Source organism: Blastomyces gilchristii, assembly GCF_000003855.2.
Source record: "Blastomyces gilchristii SLH14081 genomic scaffold supercont1.2, whole genome shotgun sequence".
In the NCBI taxonomy this organism is placed as follows: domain Eukaryota; kingdom Fungi; phylum Ascomycota; class Eurotiomycetes; order Onygenales; family Ajellomycetaceae; genus Blastomyces; species Blastomyces gilchristii.
This window is the reverse complement of record NW_003101681.1, coordinates 5,049,083-5,066,691: the sequence shown is the minus strand read 5'-3', so window position 1 is coordinate 5,066,691 and position 17,609 is coordinate 5,049,083. Positions and strand designations below refer to the sequence as shown.

The 17,609-nt window shown below is 47.1% G+C and overlaps 5 protein-coding genes across 5 annotated transcripts; 2 read left to right on the top strand and 3 right to left on the bottom strand.

Moving 5' to 3' along the window:
• Positions 1 to 609: 609 nt before the first annotated feature.
• Positions 610 to 1,993, bottom strand: BDBG_01462 (MFS multidrug transporter; the record flags this gene model as incomplete). Its single annotated transcript, XM_031720345.1, has 5 exons — positions 610 to 683; positions 1,347 to 1,487; positions 1,580 to 1,663; positions 1,741 to 1,907; positions 1,971 to 1,993. 5 exons carry the CDS (start codon positions 1,991 to 1,993, stop codon positions 610 to 612), a joined length of 489 nt encoding a protein of 162 aa, XP_031576481.1.
• Positions 1,994 to 3,819: 1,826 nt separating this feature from the next.
• Positions 3,820 to 7,911, top strand: BDBG_01461 (phosphoribosylformylglycinamidine synthase; the record flags this gene model as incomplete). The annotated part of the gene is made up of 1 exon (XM_002628507.2): positions 3,820 to 7,911. One exon carries the CDS (start codon positions 3,820 to 3,822, stop codon positions 7,909 to 7,911), a length of 4,092 nt encoding a protein of 1,363 aa, XP_002628553.1.
• A 19-nt stretch (positions 7,912 to 7,930) lies between these two features.
• BDBG_01460 (gamma-tubulin complex component GCP5) lies at positions 7,931 to 11,319 on the bottom strand. Its single transcript, XM_031720344.1, has 2 exons — positions 11,074 to 11,319; positions 7,931 to 11,018 (listed from the first exon to the last, which is right to left on the bottom strand). Exons 1-2 carry the CDS (start codon positions 11,143 to 11,145, stop codon positions 8,370 to 8,372), a joined length of 2,721 nt encoding a protein of 906 aa, XP_031576480.1. The 5' UTR covers positions 11,146 to 11,319; the 3' UTR covers positions 7,931 to 8,369.
• Positions 11,320 to 11,499: 180 nt separating this feature from the next.
• Positions 11,500 to 12,902, top strand: BDBG_01459 (mannosyltransferase; the record flags this gene model as incomplete). The annotated part of the gene is made up of 4 exons (XM_002628505.2): positions 11,500 to 11,650; positions 11,709 to 11,972; positions 12,042 to 12,660; positions 12,746 to 12,902. 4 exons carry the CDS (start codon positions 11,500 to 11,502, stop codon positions 12,900 to 12,902), a joined length of 1,191 nt encoding a protein of 396 aa, XP_002628551.1.
• Positions 12,903 to 14,097: 1,195 nt separating this feature from the next.
• BDBG_01458 (kp-43 peptidase/serine peptidase) lies at positions 14,098 to 17,475 on the bottom strand. The gene has a single exon (XM_002628504.2). It carries the CDS (start codon positions 16,587 to 16,589, stop codon positions 14,502 to 14,504), a length of 2,088 nt encoding a protein of 695 aa, XP_002628550.1. The 5' UTR covers positions 16,590 to 17,475; the 3' UTR covers positions 14,098 to 14,501.
• Positions 17,476 to 17,609: the final 134 nt, after the last annotated feature.

Here is a 17,609-nt window from a genome sequence, read left to right as displayed (position 1 = left end):
GAAATAGTTAAAGTTTTTTTCTTGAATTATTTTTATTAACTGTGATATGGACAATAATAATAGATCACTATATACGTTTTTGATCTATCATCGATGCTCTAGAAATGGTATCAAGCGCTGCATCTTTCGCCAAATCAATAGGGCAATGAGAAGCAAATGAAACATCCCGCTCAGTAAATGTTTTTTTTATGCTACGAGGTAAACCAATTGATGAAGAAAAAGGGGTGAAAGACATTAAATACCGAAAGATAGTACCGGGTGGTAGGAAATATAGGGTAGTGCAAGATAAGAGGAAAAGGAAACAGAAAAGTAGAAAAGGAAGCATTGTCGAAGGAAGCATTGAAATGACCAGCATTTTTGGTTCTCGTGTTGAAAACCACGAATACTAGGAGTCCACGAAGTAGTTGGCCACTAATTCCAACCGCATGGTCTGCTGCTAGAGAACAAATGTGGGCCGAACGGATTGTGTTGTTAGATTATTATTTCTCTGGTCAACAAAAGGCATATCTGGAGTGTTTCGGAATCGCCTCCCTTGAAATAGAAAGCGAATGGGATTGCGCAGCACGCCGACCAAGGAACGGGATAAATGAGCTTGCGCACTGGTAACGTTTAACCAAAGGACATGGATCGTAGAAAGGTTTTGGCGGCAAGCGCGGAAGTAGCCTGATGTTGATAGGTGTCAACTGCGGAAATTGTGTTAGCGTGATGTCATAGCCCAAACCATTTGAATGGACGGGACCTTAGGTAGCGTATTGTTACCAAGAAAATGAATCCAAATCCAACTGGGAAACCTCCAATTGTCGGCCCAATCCAATGAATGCGAGAATATGAGGTCCACGCAAAAATGAACATTCTTGGAATACACCAGCAGGATATCATCTTAGGAATCAAACCCATCTCAGCATGGGGCTTCCCGCCATATTTTTTTGGCTCAGCTTTATGTAGTTGGTTGTTGACTAGTGGAGCACAGCAAGTGCTGGTAAGACTCCGATTGCGAGAGGAATAAACATCAGGCCAGTACTATACCGGCAGAATAGCCTTTTGTGATAAGCGTTCGGAAATCTGGAAAGGGAGTTAGTCACTTTTTCCCGGTAAACCAAAATTTCTACTCCACCATAGGCAACTTACGCAATGAAAAAACATGTAAAGCAGCCGGTATAGAATGGACATACAAATCGAAACGATTTGGTTCCAAAAAGAAAGCTAGAACGGCGGGAAAAGGAACAAGCACAGGTTCTCCTCCCCTCATGATCTAGAATCAAGGTCTTGTTCTGTCACGTATCTATCGTTCTTTGTCTCATTCTCTCATCTTTTTGGCCCTGTTGACGAGAAGCGTGGGAGTGTACCCGTGGACGTCTCAGGGGCGGTGAACGTGACTAGCGCCCACACAGCTCCTGACACTATGTACTCCGTAATCAAGAAGACAACAGCGACCGACAGTGTAGGGACATATACTGGCTTTCGTCCAAACATTTCTGACATTGGCTCTGTAAATGACATATTTAATGTCAAGAAAATACGCCTAGGTACTTCCATCCGACACGACCAAATTTTCAAAGGGGCGAAACCCCAAACTTACCAACACTTTGGAATCCAATACCACAGACTGTAATCGTAAGGAGGTCCACAATTTCCCCTATGTCGAATTCCTCCGCTACCTTTCCTATACCAGCTGTGATCACACTACTATCAAAAGCGACGACGAAGGAAGCAAGATATAGCTCAACCTTCGTGATGTACCATTTCCGCGCTTTGCTCCAGTTCTTAGGGTTTTCTGGATCGTTGAGCTTGAAAGTAATGAGGTTGTGGTCCGGTCCTCGATCTTCCCAGTAACGTTAGATCTGACTGGCTTTATGATCCGGCCTTCCTGAGTTTCTGTCGTATATGCCTCAAGGGCAGCGGTCGGCCTGGGCGCCCGGCAAGTTTATATATATCAGGGGGGTAAAATTCTGGCCCGGGTAACGCGGCACCTCGGCGGTATCGGTGACTTCATTGTGGGAACAGGCACGAGATAGTGCCATATACCTAAATGAAGCAAATACAAGTTTTTATGCTTGTTTAGTAGTCATTGGATATATAAAGCATTGTAGGAAACGTAGAGGTGTAGGTGTTTCTCTGTCGGCGCTCGGTGCAATCTCGGGAACTGTTCGGGGCCCCATTAATACAGAGAAGGGTTGAACTCCAGTCTATTATGTTTGCGAGTGTATGAAGCTTGATTACTGTTGGTTGGAAGATAAAGTAAGCATCATGTATTAGAGAGTCAGTTTCTTTTTCTTTGATGATTAGGTAGCCAACTCCTGAGTTCGAGTAGTTTACGCTGCGTAAAGGGGCTCAAGAATGTGGCTTTACAACATCAGGTGTAAATAGGAGAACAAAGCAAGGGGTTCAAAGCTAATGATGTCGGATTCAATAGCTTTCAGAGGGCAAACCAGGCTTGAATGTTTTCTTTGGTGTCGGCTCGAGAATGTTATAGTCTGCTGCTACGAACGAAATATCAAGAAAGACTTCAGTTGCCGTTGAGAAATCGAAAATCTAACAGAATGAATGTGGTGGGAATAAATAATTAGCAAATTAGCAACTTCTCGAGTGTTTAAAACTATTTTACACCTATCAGCTACATGCCGATGTATCCAACTGGCATGTGCATGTACAGTACAGTACATACGTATTCCTCGCGCAATATTTAAAAAGCCCGGGTCGTCGACGGGACCTAGTAAGGTAGGGCGCGCCACCTGGGCAGCTGGACTGGTCCTTCTTCCGGTGTCCGGTGGACATACAAATGAAAGCTGGATCTCTCCGGATCAAACAGCCCAGGAACCGATGTTAGAAGGTGTTTGGGTAAGTCGTTCGCTGTAAGCTTGAGCTACTTCGCTGATTGCGCGATTCGACTCTCTCGAGCGCCAAGCAAGCGCGCAGAATGAGGGAATACCAGGTTTGGCAATCGAAACTTCAATATGAGTACTTTTTCTTCCTCGTACTTTCCACGGCATTTTTTTCTTGAACAAAAGCGCTCGTCTCCCCTCCCTTGTACCGGGTTTATGAAAGAGATCATCACATGATCAACAGACTAAGGACCTAGGTAGCTGACCAGGAAAGACAACTCGCTCGTAAGAGATAAAAGTTTTGCCAGAAACAAGTCGTATTTTGGAGTCCGCAAAGTCTAGGAATGTTTCTGGGAACTCACTCTTGTCCAGCCGGACAAGGTTCCTCAAGACGAATGCAGATTCAAATAGCTACTGCGAAAGAGCCAGAAGAAGATGAATGAAGCAGCGGGTTGAGTTCAGTAACTTATCAACATCACATGAAATTGAGATCTCATTTGTAATCCGTTAGTTATACTGGGCCCCATCCCACCACAACGCCAACAGCAGCGATTCCGTGTTGACACTCCAGCGAGCAGTTGGTTGGCTGTATGACTTCGTCTTTGTTTCTAAGGTTAACAATAGTCATGTGACTTATATTTTTCCTGGCTGACTCATCGCTAATGAGGGGCCAAAAGCCTATCACCACGTGACCCATCACGGACAAATTCTCGCGCTTGGCGGGGAACATTTTGCGCACACCGACTCATAGGAACAGCAACTGGAGAGTTGATATTGCTGATGGCGGGTTTCCAGATGTTTAGATAGCGCGAATCCCTTCTTTACAAAAGCCCTTGGCTCGGGGTATCCCCCTATCGAACCCAGCTTCTCGCTAGCTCGTCCAAGTGAGTCAAATTGCACCGAGTGTGTCTTTGGCATCCCACATCGGCTAACAATACATGAATTTTGAGCTGCTGCACTTTGCTCAGATACCCATCTGCATTGACTGGCATTCACAATGACTTCCTCGCAGTCGACCTATCTCACAATCCCGGGCTCAATTGCCTTTTCTCAATCCCGGAGCCGCTCCATTGCGGAAAGCATCGGGGTGAAGGAGGTGCGGGCCCAGTGGGTTCATTATGTTCATGCTGCTGGGGATTTACAGCAAAGCGAGCGCGCGGTGCTAGAACAGCTTCTACATTACGGAGATATTGTGGGCGTTCCTGCCTCGTTCGAGTCAACAGATGGACCATTCGCAGTTTATCACGTTACTCCACGAACCGGCACCATATCCCCATGGAGTTCCCAAGCTACCGGGATATCCCATGTTTGTGGCCTTAAAAGTAGCGTCAAGCGCATTGAGCGCGGCTTGCGAATCTCGTGCCTGCTTGCTGAAGGACGCGAAGACTTGGATAAGGCTGCGTTGGACGTTCTTCATGATCGAATGACTCAAATCATTTCGAAAGATGAACCAGATCTTCACCTCATGTTCTCGGAGCATCAACCTCTTCCCCTTGAAACGATACCCCTTTATGGAGAGGGCAAATCCCCGGTTGAGGTTCTACAAAAAGCAAACACCCGACTTGGCTTGGCATTGGACCAATCCGAAATCGACTACCTGGTCGATGCGTATGCGCCTGATGGCCCAGTTGGTCGCCCTCCCACCGACGTCGAGCTGTTTATGTTCGCGCAAGTAAATTCTGAGCATTGTCGCCATAAACAATTCAATGCTACCTGGATCATTGACGGCGAGGAGAAACCCCATACTCTATTTGGTATGATCAGAAACACCCACAAAAAAACCCCGGAGCACACTATTAGTGCATATAGCGACAATGCTGCTGTTCTAGAAGGAGAAATAGCCAGTTATTGGGCCCCTAGCCCGGTGAACGGAGAATGGACTCAGACAAAAGAGCAGGTTCATTACTTGGCCAAAGTCGAAACGCACAACCACCCCACCGCGGTCTCACCCTACCCTGGTGCCGCAACTGGATCTGGAGGTGAAATTCGTGATGAAGGAGCTGTTGGCAGAGGTTCGAAGCCGAAAGCCGGTCTTAGTGGTTTCTGCGTTTCGGATCTATTGATTCCAGGGCATAGACAACCTTGGGAACTCGATGTTGGAAAGCCCAATCATATCGCAAGCAGTTTGGATATTATGCTTGAGGCTCCGATCGGCAGTGCTGCATTCAACAACGAGTTTGGAAGACCGTGTACAACCGGCTACTTCCGAACCTTCCTCACCAAAATCGATATCGGGGATGGAGAATCGGAGCTCCGAGGCTATCATAAACCCATTATGATTGCTGGTGGCGTTGGGACTGTCCGGCCACAGCACGCACTCAAAAATCCACACACTGTCAAACCGGGTTCATATTTGGTGGTCCTTGGCGGACCGGCCATGCTCATCGGTTTGGGTGGAGGTGCAGCTTCCAGTATTGCATCTGGAGAAGGCTCCGCAGATTTAGATTTTGCTAGCGTCCAGAGAGGAAATGCAGAAGTCCAACGGAGAGCACAGGAAGTCATTAACGCCTGCGCGGCTATGGGAGCCGATAACCCCATTAAGTTCATCCATGATGTCGGAGCAGGAGGCCTATCTAATGCTTTACCTGAACTTATTCATGATGCTGGGCTGGGAGCAAAATTTGAGCTCCGTGAGATTGACAATGCAGATAAAGGGATGAGTCCTATGCAGATATGGTGCTGTGAAGCGCAAGAGCGATATGTAATGGCTGTAGGAGAGGAAAGCATGAATAAATTCGTGGCGATCGCGAAACGGGAACGTTGCGGTTATTCAGTTGTTGGCCGCGGACTGGGTCAACCTGAAGAAGACAGGAGGCTAATTCTTCTTGACCGAGATTCTAAAGACCAACCTGACCCAATCGACCTCCCCCTTTCCGTACTCTTCGGAAAACCACCGAAAATGACGAGGAACGTTACATCTAGACAACTTCCTCTTCCTCCCTTCGACTCTAGCCTTAAAACCTATCTGCCCAACCTCCCTAAGGATGGATTGTTTAGCGAAGCTGTCACTAGAGTCCTCAATCTACCGGCTGTTGGTTCGAAATCGTTCCTCATCACCATTGGCGATAGAACCGTGGGTGGACTGACGGCGAGAGATCAAATGGTTGGACCTTGGCAAGTTCCTGTGTCAGATGTCTCTGTTACGGCAACATCATTGCTGCAGGGAATGAAAACTGGTGAGGCTATGGCTATAGGAGAGAAACCAACCCTGGCCTTAATTTCACCTGCTGCTTCTGCAAGAATGGCTGTTGCAGAATCACTTATGAACATTGCCGCCGCTGATGTGCTTGGCCAATTGACCCGTATCAAGCTCTCGGCCAATTGGATGTCAGCGGCAAGCCATCCTGGAGAAGGTACGGCCATATACGAAGCTGTCGAAGCCATTGGGATGGGACTATGTCCACAGCTACGTATTAGTATTCCTGTTGGGAAGGACTCAATGTCAATGAAGATGAAATGGAAAGATGAAAAGTCTCAAGAACCACGTGAAGTTACTGCCCCGTTGTCCGTGGTTATCTCAGCGTTTGCGCCTGTTGGCGACATACGTAAAACATGGACACCAGCACTCCGCAGACGTGAGGAGGTGGGCGAGACTGTTCTTCTGTTTGTTGACCTCTCATTCGGTCGCAAGGCTCTTGGGGGGTCCTCACTAGCGCAGGTGTTCGGACAAGTAGGAAATCAATGCCCCGATGTTCACGAAGTCCAGCTTCTGAAAGACTTCTTCGACGCTATCCAACAACTTCAAGAGCGCGGTATCGTCCTTGCCTACCACGATCGATCAGATGGCGGTCTCTTCACAACTCTCGCTGAAATGATGTTTGCCGGTAGATGTGGGCTACACATTATGCTCGATGGTATATGTCAAAGTTCAGATACTCGTCATGTTCTCGAGACTCTCTTCAACGAGGAGCTTGGCGCTGTGTTCCAGGTGCGCAAAGAGCATGAGAATCTTTTCAAAAAGTGCTTTGCAACCTGTGGCCCTCCACCTGGCTTGATATTCCGAATCGGTGAGGTACCCATCAAATCTGATCAAGATCTTGTAATTTACCACAGTTCGGTGGTCCCGATCTATCGGAATTCTCGTGCCAATCTTCAACAGGCATGGGCCAACACATCCCACCAAATGCAACGACTCCGAGACAATCCCGCAGCCGCAGAGCAAGAGTACGCAAATATCCTTGACGACGGAGATCGGGGCCTATCATACAACCTCTCTTTTGACCCCAAGGAAACCGTGTTGCCCCTGATAACCAACCTTACTTCTCTCTTCTCCCCCTTCTCCGCCAAACCACGGGTTGCGATCCTTCGTGAACAGGGCGTTAACGGCCAAGCTGAAATGGCCTTCGCTTTCAACATGGCCGGCTTTACTGCCGTTGACGTGCACATGACAGATATTATTTCCGGACAAGTTTCTCTCTCATCCTTTGTCGGCCTCGCAGCTTGCGGAGGGTTCTCATATGGTGATGTCCTCGGTGCCGGCCAGGGCTGGTCTAAATCAGTACTCCTGCATAAAGACACCCGCAACGAATTCCAATCTTTCTTCCAGCGCTCAGATACCTTTACCCTTGGCGTCTGCAACGGCTGCCAGTTCCTTAGTCGTCTCAAGGAACTCATCCCAGGCGCACAGGACTGGCCTAGCTTTGAACGAAACGCGAGTGAACAGTACGAAGGCCGCGTCTGCATGGTCCGCATCAGCGATCCGGACCCGGCAACACCCAGTGTTTTTCTCCACGGGATGCACGGTTCTAGCTTGCCCATCGCCGTCGCCCATGGCGAAGGCCGGGCATCGTTCGCGAACTCCAGCTCAAACGCGGAGAGCCTTGTGAAACAGAATCTCGCACCGATCCGCTACGTCGATAACTCCTCGCTAAAACCTACAACGAAATACCCGTTCAACCCTAATGGTAGCCCAGAAGGTATAGCTGGAGTCCGAACGCCTGATGGTAAGGTCTTGGCGCTAATGCCGCACCCTGAGCGGACTATAATGGCAGGCGTTGGAAGTTGGATACCCCCCGAAAAGGTCGAGGAATGGGGCAATATCGGTCCCTGGGGCCGGATGTTTTACAGTGCAAGAAGATGGGTTGGTTAGATTACTCTAAAAGCTGCTTCTTTTTGATTGTCATTACATCTCTCGTGACCTAGGTTTGTTCCAGTTATAAAGTTACCCTGATATATTCTGCTGTTCCATTCTTGGCTACGAAGTGTACCAATTGTCATGTTCCCCATCTACTACCGCCCTACTTGTGGCTTCTTTCTTACGCACCTCTCTATTTCTTTTGCATGTTGAGCACCGAGAGTCGCATGTTCATATTCATACTAGGTAATTATAGAAAACATATAAACAGACTCGAGTTTTGATTGTATATAAGGACGCGGATCTCGTTAAGCTAGCTCTTCGGGTATTTGGCACGAGTATTTCAGGATAGCTTAGATCAGAAGCCCCGGTATCGATAATTATAGGGCGTACAATATATGTAGTAATCAACCTGGCTCGTGGCATTTGCCAGGCGGACATAGGATGCCTCTAACTCTATCTTCGACAACTCATCATACATGTCCACCTCTACTCTTCCTCCACTCTAATTTCTCTGCGAGAATCTCCCAACTATTGTGGCCATCCACCCGTCCCATTCCCCGCAACCCTGCCGTAATGAACGAACATAGATGTTCGAATTTATCCCTAACGCCTATTAATCGTTTCCTATATGAGGTCTCAATAAAGGAGACACTGGTTAAATTTCCCTCGTCCATCATGCTATCATCAGCATCATCTACGCTATCATCATCTGCAACAGAGCTAGATTCAATCTCTCGGGACCGTGAACGACGACGCCGCTGATGCAGACTACCACTAGTCCTGTATCGACGCCCGGAGGACGAATGGAATGATTTCCTGTTTCCCTGGTCGAATTGGTTGTCGCCGTGACGTGAGATTTGAATGTCAGAGAAGTGTATGCACAGGTCAAGAAGGGATATGACCGCTTGGTAAATAGGAGTGAGATTGGGGGACAGGAGGCATTGGTCTTCCAATGACGAGGTGTACGATTCGTGAGCGGCTATCATCCCATCTACATCTTTCGCTTTCGATAGCGCTTCCTTCATGATTGTAGTCGACGTGCAGATGACAAGCTGTGTGAGATGTGCGTAGAGGACGTTTAGAAGCCAGAGGAGGTGGTGTCGAATGCTATACCCGAGGATATCGTCTTTCTTCTCGCTTTCGGTCTCGGAATGTAGCGATCTCAGGAGACGCTGTCGCTCCACGACGTACTTGGCTCGTCGTATTTGCATTAGGAAGGTTGACACACGTCTATATGCCGAAAGCGACTGTTTTGTGATGATATTAGCCACTGGCCATGGAAGAATATAGTCCATGGCGATCGCCTTCAAGATCTGGGCGGAGCGACAGTGATATTCAAAATCCTGTAGCCCGATCTGCTTCGATCTGATTATGAGGCGACTGGGGTCGATGCATGCTAGGCTACCGAATGTTCCTTGTGCTAGCTCGGTAAGGAAGAACCTATCATTCCAGGACTGAATTCCTTTATCGATCAAGTCGAATACTTCGTGATCGATTATCGAGGAAAGTGACATATCCTTTCCTAGGTATATGTATTCAAGCGCCTCCAACGAAATCCACAGGCCACACTGCTCGTCAAGTTGTTTCCGAAGCAAGTTCGAAGCAAAAGTGTGGTTGGAGTCAATGAGTCGATCGAATGAGTACTCTAGCAGTACTGAGAACGGTAGCAAGGGGGAGAAGTGGTCGGATGAACAGATATTCTCATATGAAATGTTCATACATTTTGGAGTCTCTAAAACATCTGGATCCAAGCCAAGGCGGCGAATGAATATCATACTTTTGCCAGTGGTAAAAATCTTCTTGGCCGCAGGACGTAGAAAATCAGGCGCATAAAGTCGTCCATGAACCTCATCCAGTACAAACCATTCGTGCCAGAGTGTTCTCAGGTCGGTGAGTTGCTTTCCCGAGTCAGAGACAAAAAATGTACCCAAAGTCTTGTCCAGCTGTCCTTTTTCTATCCACAGTCTTATTGGCCTTGCGTAGACTTCGAAGCATTTGAAAAATATCTTAGCCACATGCTGGAAAGTTGTATCGTCTCCGCATGCCTGTTTCGAACAAACAAGATCATAGAGCAGATCTAGGCATTGGAACGCCTCATTTGGCGACTGATCCGCTAGTTTGTTGATGAGATCTGACAGTTCTCGTAGCAGAGACGTTTCCTCGTACACATTTGAGAAGAGTCGAATCAAACTCGGCGTAGAAGACTCAGCTGTTCCAGAGTGTTCTGCTTCCATATTCGATAGGTCTTTGTTAAATCTACACAAGTGAAATTCCACCTCACGCTGAAACATCTGCATAAATTGAAGCTTCTGGGGATGCTGTGCAAATCGCCGAATAACATGTAATTGGGCTCCTAGGACACTAAATGAGCGAAGCAAGTTCCCAAAGGCGATTGGTGATGCATGACGCAATCTAAATCTTCGATCAACCTCAACGCTGTCGTCTAAATACCAGAATAAGGTGGTGGGGAGGCCCTGAAGCATAAATATCGTCTCTCTTATTACTTGTAACTCTGTAAGATACAAGTCATCATCGTTCGTCGGTCGATTAGTTTGCGCGACCCTATTTCTCCAGAGCTCAAGATCCTGAATGCGTGAGAGCAATATCTCATCTTCAACTGGTAAGAAGCAAGTATCTGGAGTCTTAAAATCATCCAGGGGAACTTTGGACCGCTGTGGAACAATTCGGGGGATAGATACGCCGCTCGATGTGCTTGATAGATCGTCACCGGAGGTAAGTGCAGCATAATCAATATCCTGCCAAATCTCTTCCTCGTCACTTAGAGGGTCAGATGCATAAATATCACTCCATGTTAAAGGAGGTGGTGAAGCTGGTCGTCGAAGTAAGTCCAAGTCCTCGATGGTGGAATGTACTGCTGGCCTATCTGAGAGTTCTAGGAGTAAAGACAAGGCTTCAGGGGCCCGGTGGATCCTCCTCTGATTCAGCTCTTCCAGTCGCGAATGAAGCGCGTCGGAAAGAGCATCATTGTCTAAAACTTGAAACTTTTCTTGGAGACCATCAAGCCGCTTCGCAACCTCCAGATGGTCTGTTCTTCCAGCATTGTTCTGCTTCAGAGTCCTCTCAACGAGAGATTTCAACCTGTGGAAACGACGGCTGCCCTAGTACAAAAGTCAGCAGCAGAAAAAACTATTAACAATTGACACAAATACTCGCCTTGTCTGGCGTGTTCGTAATTATGATAATAAGCTCGTCCGTCAGAGCGCTGACATTCGCTGAATGAGCCATTTCTTGTCTTACATAGGCAATCTCAAATACGTTTCTCAGACACCAGTAGTCGGCGGAAAATGCACAGTTACGCGTCTACTTGTTCATGTTTCCCCATAATATGCTATAGAACAAGTACTCTGACACCATACTTCGTTCGATACTCCAACAACAACGCGTTTCAATCCCCTGAGGTCTGATATTATGCATCGGCCGCCCTGGGCGCGCTGACTCAGCAGCCTGGCAGCTGGCAGCATCATCGCGGCCAAATCCTATTTTTAACTACATGAACAACCAGGGGCGATCTTTGTTCAGCTGTGAGAAAAACATTTTATCTCTCTTTATGCTGTTCACGGCCATGCGCATAATAGCAGTATGGGCCTCGCACGACCGCTTCGTTTGCTCTTAGCTGCCTGCTTTGTTCTTGCTCTATTTCTCATCTTCCAGGTTTCGAAATCGCCCCCGTTGCTAACTGGAAGAAAGGGGCAATACGATAATGGACTCCAGAGGGAGCCTCTTTTGGATCGTGAGTAATTTGCCTTCTCCTCTCATCCTAATGCAATATGTATTGACGATATCTACAGCTACAGGAGAGCCTCCTGAGCCTCTTTGGCGGGCAAAAGATGATGCCTATGCGCCCGACAACCCCAATTCCGCTCGCATCAACGCGACGCTCCTAGCCCTGGTTCGAAACGAAGAATTGGACGAGTTAATAATGACGATGAGGGATTTGGAAAGGACTTGGAATAGCAAGTTCAATTATCCGTGGACTTTTTTTAACGATAAAGAGTTTACGGAAGAGTTCAAGACTCGAACACAAGCTGAAACAAAGGCAAAATGCAATTACGGTATGGATGAATGCGGTTGAGCTTCCTTGTCAACCGTGATGGCACTCTAATTTTGTTTCATTTACCCAGAGTTAATTCCAAAGGAGCACTGGGACGTACCCGACTTTATTAGTATGGAGCTCTACGAAGAATCCTCCAAAATCCTCAAAGAGAAGAATATTCAATACAGCAACCTGATGTCATACCATCAAATGTGCCGCTGGAACAGCGGCATGTTCTACAAACACCCAGCCTTGGCGAATGTGCAGTACTATTGGAGAGTCGAACCCAAGGTCCATTTCTTCTGCGACGTCGACTACGATGTGTTCCGCTACATGCAAGACCACAACAAAACCTATGGCTTCACCATCAACCTCTATGATGCTCCTGAGAGTATTGCTACTCTATGGCCGCAGACGCTTAAGTTCCTCGAAGCGCACCCCAATCACCTACATCCAAACAACGCAATGGACTGGCTGGTGGACAATAAGCAAAGACCACAACATAATAAGGACGCAAACGGGTACTCCACTTGCCACTTTTGGTCTAACTTCGAAATCGCGGATATGTCGTTCTATCGAAGCCCGGCTTATGAGGATTATTTTAACCATTTGGATCGTGCCGGAGGCTTCTTCTACGAAAGATGGGGCGATGCACCAGTACATTCTATCGGCCTAGGCCTATTTGAGGACAAGAGTAAAATTCATTGGTTTGTTAACCCTTTTTATTCCGCTCTGTGCCCCGATTCCACCACAATGTCAATTCCTTATCCTAACCATCACTTTTTTATTTAGGTTCCGTGACATCGGATACCAACATGTCCCATACTTCAACTGCCCGAACTCTCCAAAATGCAAAGGCTGCACTCCGGGAAAGTTTTACGCCGGGGAACCTTTCCTCCAGCTCGAAGATTGCCGACCAAACTGGTTTAAATACGTTGGGACTGATTGATCTCGCAATCTACATTAAACAATAACATGACTTCGGAAATGATGCTGGCACGCCACACATCTACAATCCCCCCAACACTTATCAAGGCGCAGGAAATAGATAACAAGCCCCTAGTTGACCTCCAATTGCGCCTCCTCAAACCCTCCCAAGTAAAATGAGCGGGCTGTACCCACGAACCAATTCCGCTACTACATGGACCGGACATTTCCCCAGGCGGCACTTGAAATAATAACCCAAAAAAAAAAAAAAAAAAAAAAAAAAAAAAAAGCTGAAAATCGTTAGCCTTCTTCTCCCTCCCTCCCCCCCCCTTGTCTCCTCCCAACGAATGGATCCCCGATAGAGCTAAAAAAAGAAAATCCCGAAGTTTCATAATCTTTGTACCATGATGCCTACAACATTACAGCCTAAGACAGGGGGAAGGGGCAGCACGGGGCCAGAGAACCAATGGCCGGTTGGTCTATGTATATATATATTTATGTGTTGTTTTGTATAGATGGATACAAACATATCTTATTAATAGGGGGCATTCAACGTCTACATTTAGCACACCCGCTAATACCATTCAACTATTTCACTTCACACTCTCCATATTACTCAATTGTTCAACGGAACGGGACGGGAAGAGGTGTTGGGGACCCAGAGCTGTCATGCATGTTTCTTTTTTCTCTATTCTTCGGTTTCTTTTCTCCTTTCTCCTTTCTTCTTTCTCCTTTCTCCTTTCTTCTTTCTCCTTTCTCCTTTCTTCTTTCTCCTTTCTCCTTTCTTCTTTCTCCTTTTCCTTTCCCTTTTTTTTTTTTTTTTTTTTTTTTTTTTTTTTTTCCCTTAGGTAGGGAGGGATTTTTTTAAACTCTCTGGCGTCCCTTCACACGTCTACCTCCCCCGTTCTAACTACCCCGATACATTTATTAATTTTCTGATAGTTACCCACAGCTAGCTCAGACAATGTATTCTAGATGCCCTGTGTCATTAATATACGTTAATATGTTTTTATTTTCATGTGAAATACTTTTAAAACCAGCTTCTGTCCTTATATGTCACGTGACCCTTGCGCTGTAGATCTCGTCAAGAGCTACTTTCATACAACCAAGCTTTCTCGTCTTTATGTTCTCTGACACTTTATTTAAACAATAGGGAGAGGAGCAGAGGCCTATTTGTTTACCATGTGCTGTCAAGTTTCAGATTTAGTTCATCATATCTGATTGCAGATCACCGAGTCCCGTCTACAAGAGAGCTTATTTTGCGGCTGATGGTCGCCATGGCCTACAACTAATTGAAATACCTCAAGATTGGCAGTTGCACAGCTACACAGTACATCAATTAGTCGAGAAGGCAATTAATTGATTCAAATTTCCATTCCTGAGATATAAAACAAACTGGGGCTCTTAAAGTTGTCTTCCCTAACGGAGAAAGCTTCGAGTTTTCGGTTCCATTTTTGCCAGTTTTCTCTCTTTTTCTTCCCCTTTTTTTTCTTCTCCATTTTAGGGTTCTGTCCTAGGTTAATTAAGGAGTGTGGTTTGATCATGTGCAAAGCATCTGCAAGAAATTCAGACGTAACAATATAGGTTTAATAGGGGATGAAGGAAGGGAAGGTTCATCGTTTCAGCTTGCTTTATCTCCTCCTGCGGCCGTAGGCTTGAGGAGCCGGTTGATGCTCCATACCACGGCGTATGGCTGAGGGGCGTCATCACGGGTGATGCGGAATGCGCTTACGATGATTTGTGCTTCTCCGTCTGGAATGTTGGTCCACGTAACTTGCTCGACGTTGTTAACTCTATCGAAATCAGTCTCCTCGCCCATATTTCCGTGACGCTCTTGGCCATTAGCAGTTCTCACGAGCAGATCCAAGTCGTTTTGAAGCTCTGCACCTGGTGGATCGGACCATACGAGTGTTACCTTCAGCACCGAACCTTCTGCCGATGTACCTGGAGGAATGTTGACGGTGATAGGTTTGTCTAGGCCCTGACCCTGCTCCAAGGGACCTCCTTCGTAGAAGCCTCCGTCCTCCTGATTGGGTAAAATAATGGAGTTTCTGAGATTAACCAAGCCAAACCCGGAGTTATTGTTCGGGGACGGGCCTGCTTCGCTGGGGTCATACTGCCCGACAAGCTCAACTGCACCATTGATAAGAAGAGCTTTCACAAGCGCGGCGCTAGGATTAGGTGTGCCGTTCTTGACAAGAGATTCGCGCACAACTGCAGCACAACCAGCAACCAGGGGAGTTGCCATACTTGTGCCCGCAAGGAACCACCACTGTGGATCAAGGCTTTCTCCATATTGAGAGTCGGCCTGGGCATTTCGAGAGAGAGAAGACAAGACGGCAGTTCCAGGGGCGACAACATCAGGCTTGCAACGCCCCTCTACGGTAGGCCCACGGCTGCTAAATGCTGCCATTCCAGCAGGATTGTCGGCCATTAGGTCAGTACGGAAAGGGCTTGATGGCCAACGAAAGCCGTATTGGACGCCGATATCAGGACGATTATTTTCGCTCGCACCAACAGTGAGGATGTTCTTCGCCGCTGCCTGTGACCCAATCTGGCTGAGGTCGATGACGCCGTCGAAGTTGCGGTCTGAACCCTCGTTACCAGCAGCAAAAAGGATGAGCATATCAGGATGCTCCCAGATGAACTTGTCCACCTGCGAAGCTGACACATCGTAGGGAATCTGGCCAAATAGAGAGGACGACCCCCAAGAGTTGGTGTGTATGCGTGCGCCGTGTTCTTCGTACGGAACGATAAAAAGCTCACTCAAATCTGACGGGATGCCACCCAAGCCATTAGAACTATCGAGGACCGATTGTATTACAAGCTGGGCTTTGGGTGCAGCGGCCGTAATCTTCCCACCCATAGAAGGGGAGTCGCCATCCCCAAGAATGGAGCCGGCAACATGGGTGCCATGTCCGTCTGGGTCGTCAGTTGCATTTGGTCTCCCCAGAGCGTAAAGGTGCTTGACCCTGCCAGTGAAAGCAGGATGAGTATCATCCGTTTTGCCAATATCGAATCCGGTGTCAGCGGCCGCGACGACCTGGCCCTCACCCAGATATTCGCTTACATGGACAGACATGTTAGTGGTGTCACAGTCTAGGATCTCCCAGGCTTTGTTGTTCCAAAGAACGAAGGGATGGACCTGCTGAATGAGGTAGACGGCGTCGATGGCGGCTACATCATCGAGATACTGTTGCTGCAGGTGAATACGGATGCTCCTTGCAGAAGCTTTAAGAGACTTCAAATCAGCACGAGCAGCCCTTGCAACTGCCGCTTTGACAGCATCGTCCGTCGCATCGACATCGTGGTGCATGATGATATCGACCAATTGGAGGCGACTGGTCTTGGGGGTAGCGGTGAAAGCTGAGATAGGTTGGGAACGCGGTGGGTTTGACTTGAGACACGACTGTACAACAAACTGTTCCAAGTAGGTATTGGCCCAAAAGACGAAGTCTAGCGAACGGATCTCCGTTAGGTCCACACCCTTGTAGCTGCAAAGGTATGTATCCTTAGAGACGTATTCTTTGATATCTACACCTAAGTCCTTAAGCACGCGGCGCTGATTCTCTGACAGACGGTCAGGCCCTGCCTGGATGAGGATGTAGTCTGATTTGGAAGCATTTTCTGCCTGCAAGCCAAGGTCCCTCAGCTGCCGGGACTGCGCGAGCGGGTCAAGCTGATTGCCGTTGATTGAGATAAGGGTCATGATTGTTGCTGCTGCCTGCTAGAGGATACGAGGACTTAAACGGGTGCTAAGAGTTTAGAAGAGATAGGTGGTTATGTGTTTGATACGTGAATAGCGGGTGTAAAGGAAGTTATTCACTGGATATAATCTGAAACAAAGACAGTAGAGACTGGGATATATAAGATAGAGAGGGCGGAGAGGATGTAGAAGAGGAGGACAAGGAGAAGAAGAAGGAGATGAAGAAAAGGAGGGACAAAGAGGACAAGGAGGACAAGGAGAGGAATATATAGGATTCCCTGGACTCGGACAGGAGGGAAAGAGCCGTGGGAGGTCGAAGCAGCCTCGATTCACTCCTGCTTCATACATGGCATGGCATGGCATGAACATCTGGCGCAGAGAAGAGGGATTGCCCTATACAAATCGCAGCCATCGCCATGTATAATATATTATAGGATGGAGAAATGGAATGACCATATAACCTCCATATCGCCAGGCGGACATTGACTGCCTTAGGAGTAGTCCGTCTGTCCACCTCTTCATGAAGCATCAATCAGATGATTGCAGTGCATTCACTTCAGCGAGATATATATGTAACCATGGCTCACCTCCTTGAGCAATGGCCAGTCTCACCAGCCATCAACTTCTCTCGATTGAACTCCTGACCATCGCAGGGAAGACTGACGAATAAACCAAGATCTCCAGCAGCTTTGTTAGCCAAGTCAGTTGTTCTTAGACTAGCTGCTAGAACCATGCATTTCATGTTTAATCTCAGTTGATCTGGTTCTATGTATTTCTTGATGTGAATCCTGCTGGGACTGATCAATCATAAAACATGAAAAATAATCACCAGTTAATGTATATATTTGAAGAGTTATCATTTTTAAGCACAAAATGAGATCAGCTGAGAAATATTAAGAAAGTGATCTTATTTGATCTCATTTGATCTCATTTGATCTCATTTAATTCTATTCTTGACATTTCTTGATATAAAATTACTATTTTTAGAAAGTTTAGAGTTTATTTTAGAGCTATTTTAGATAA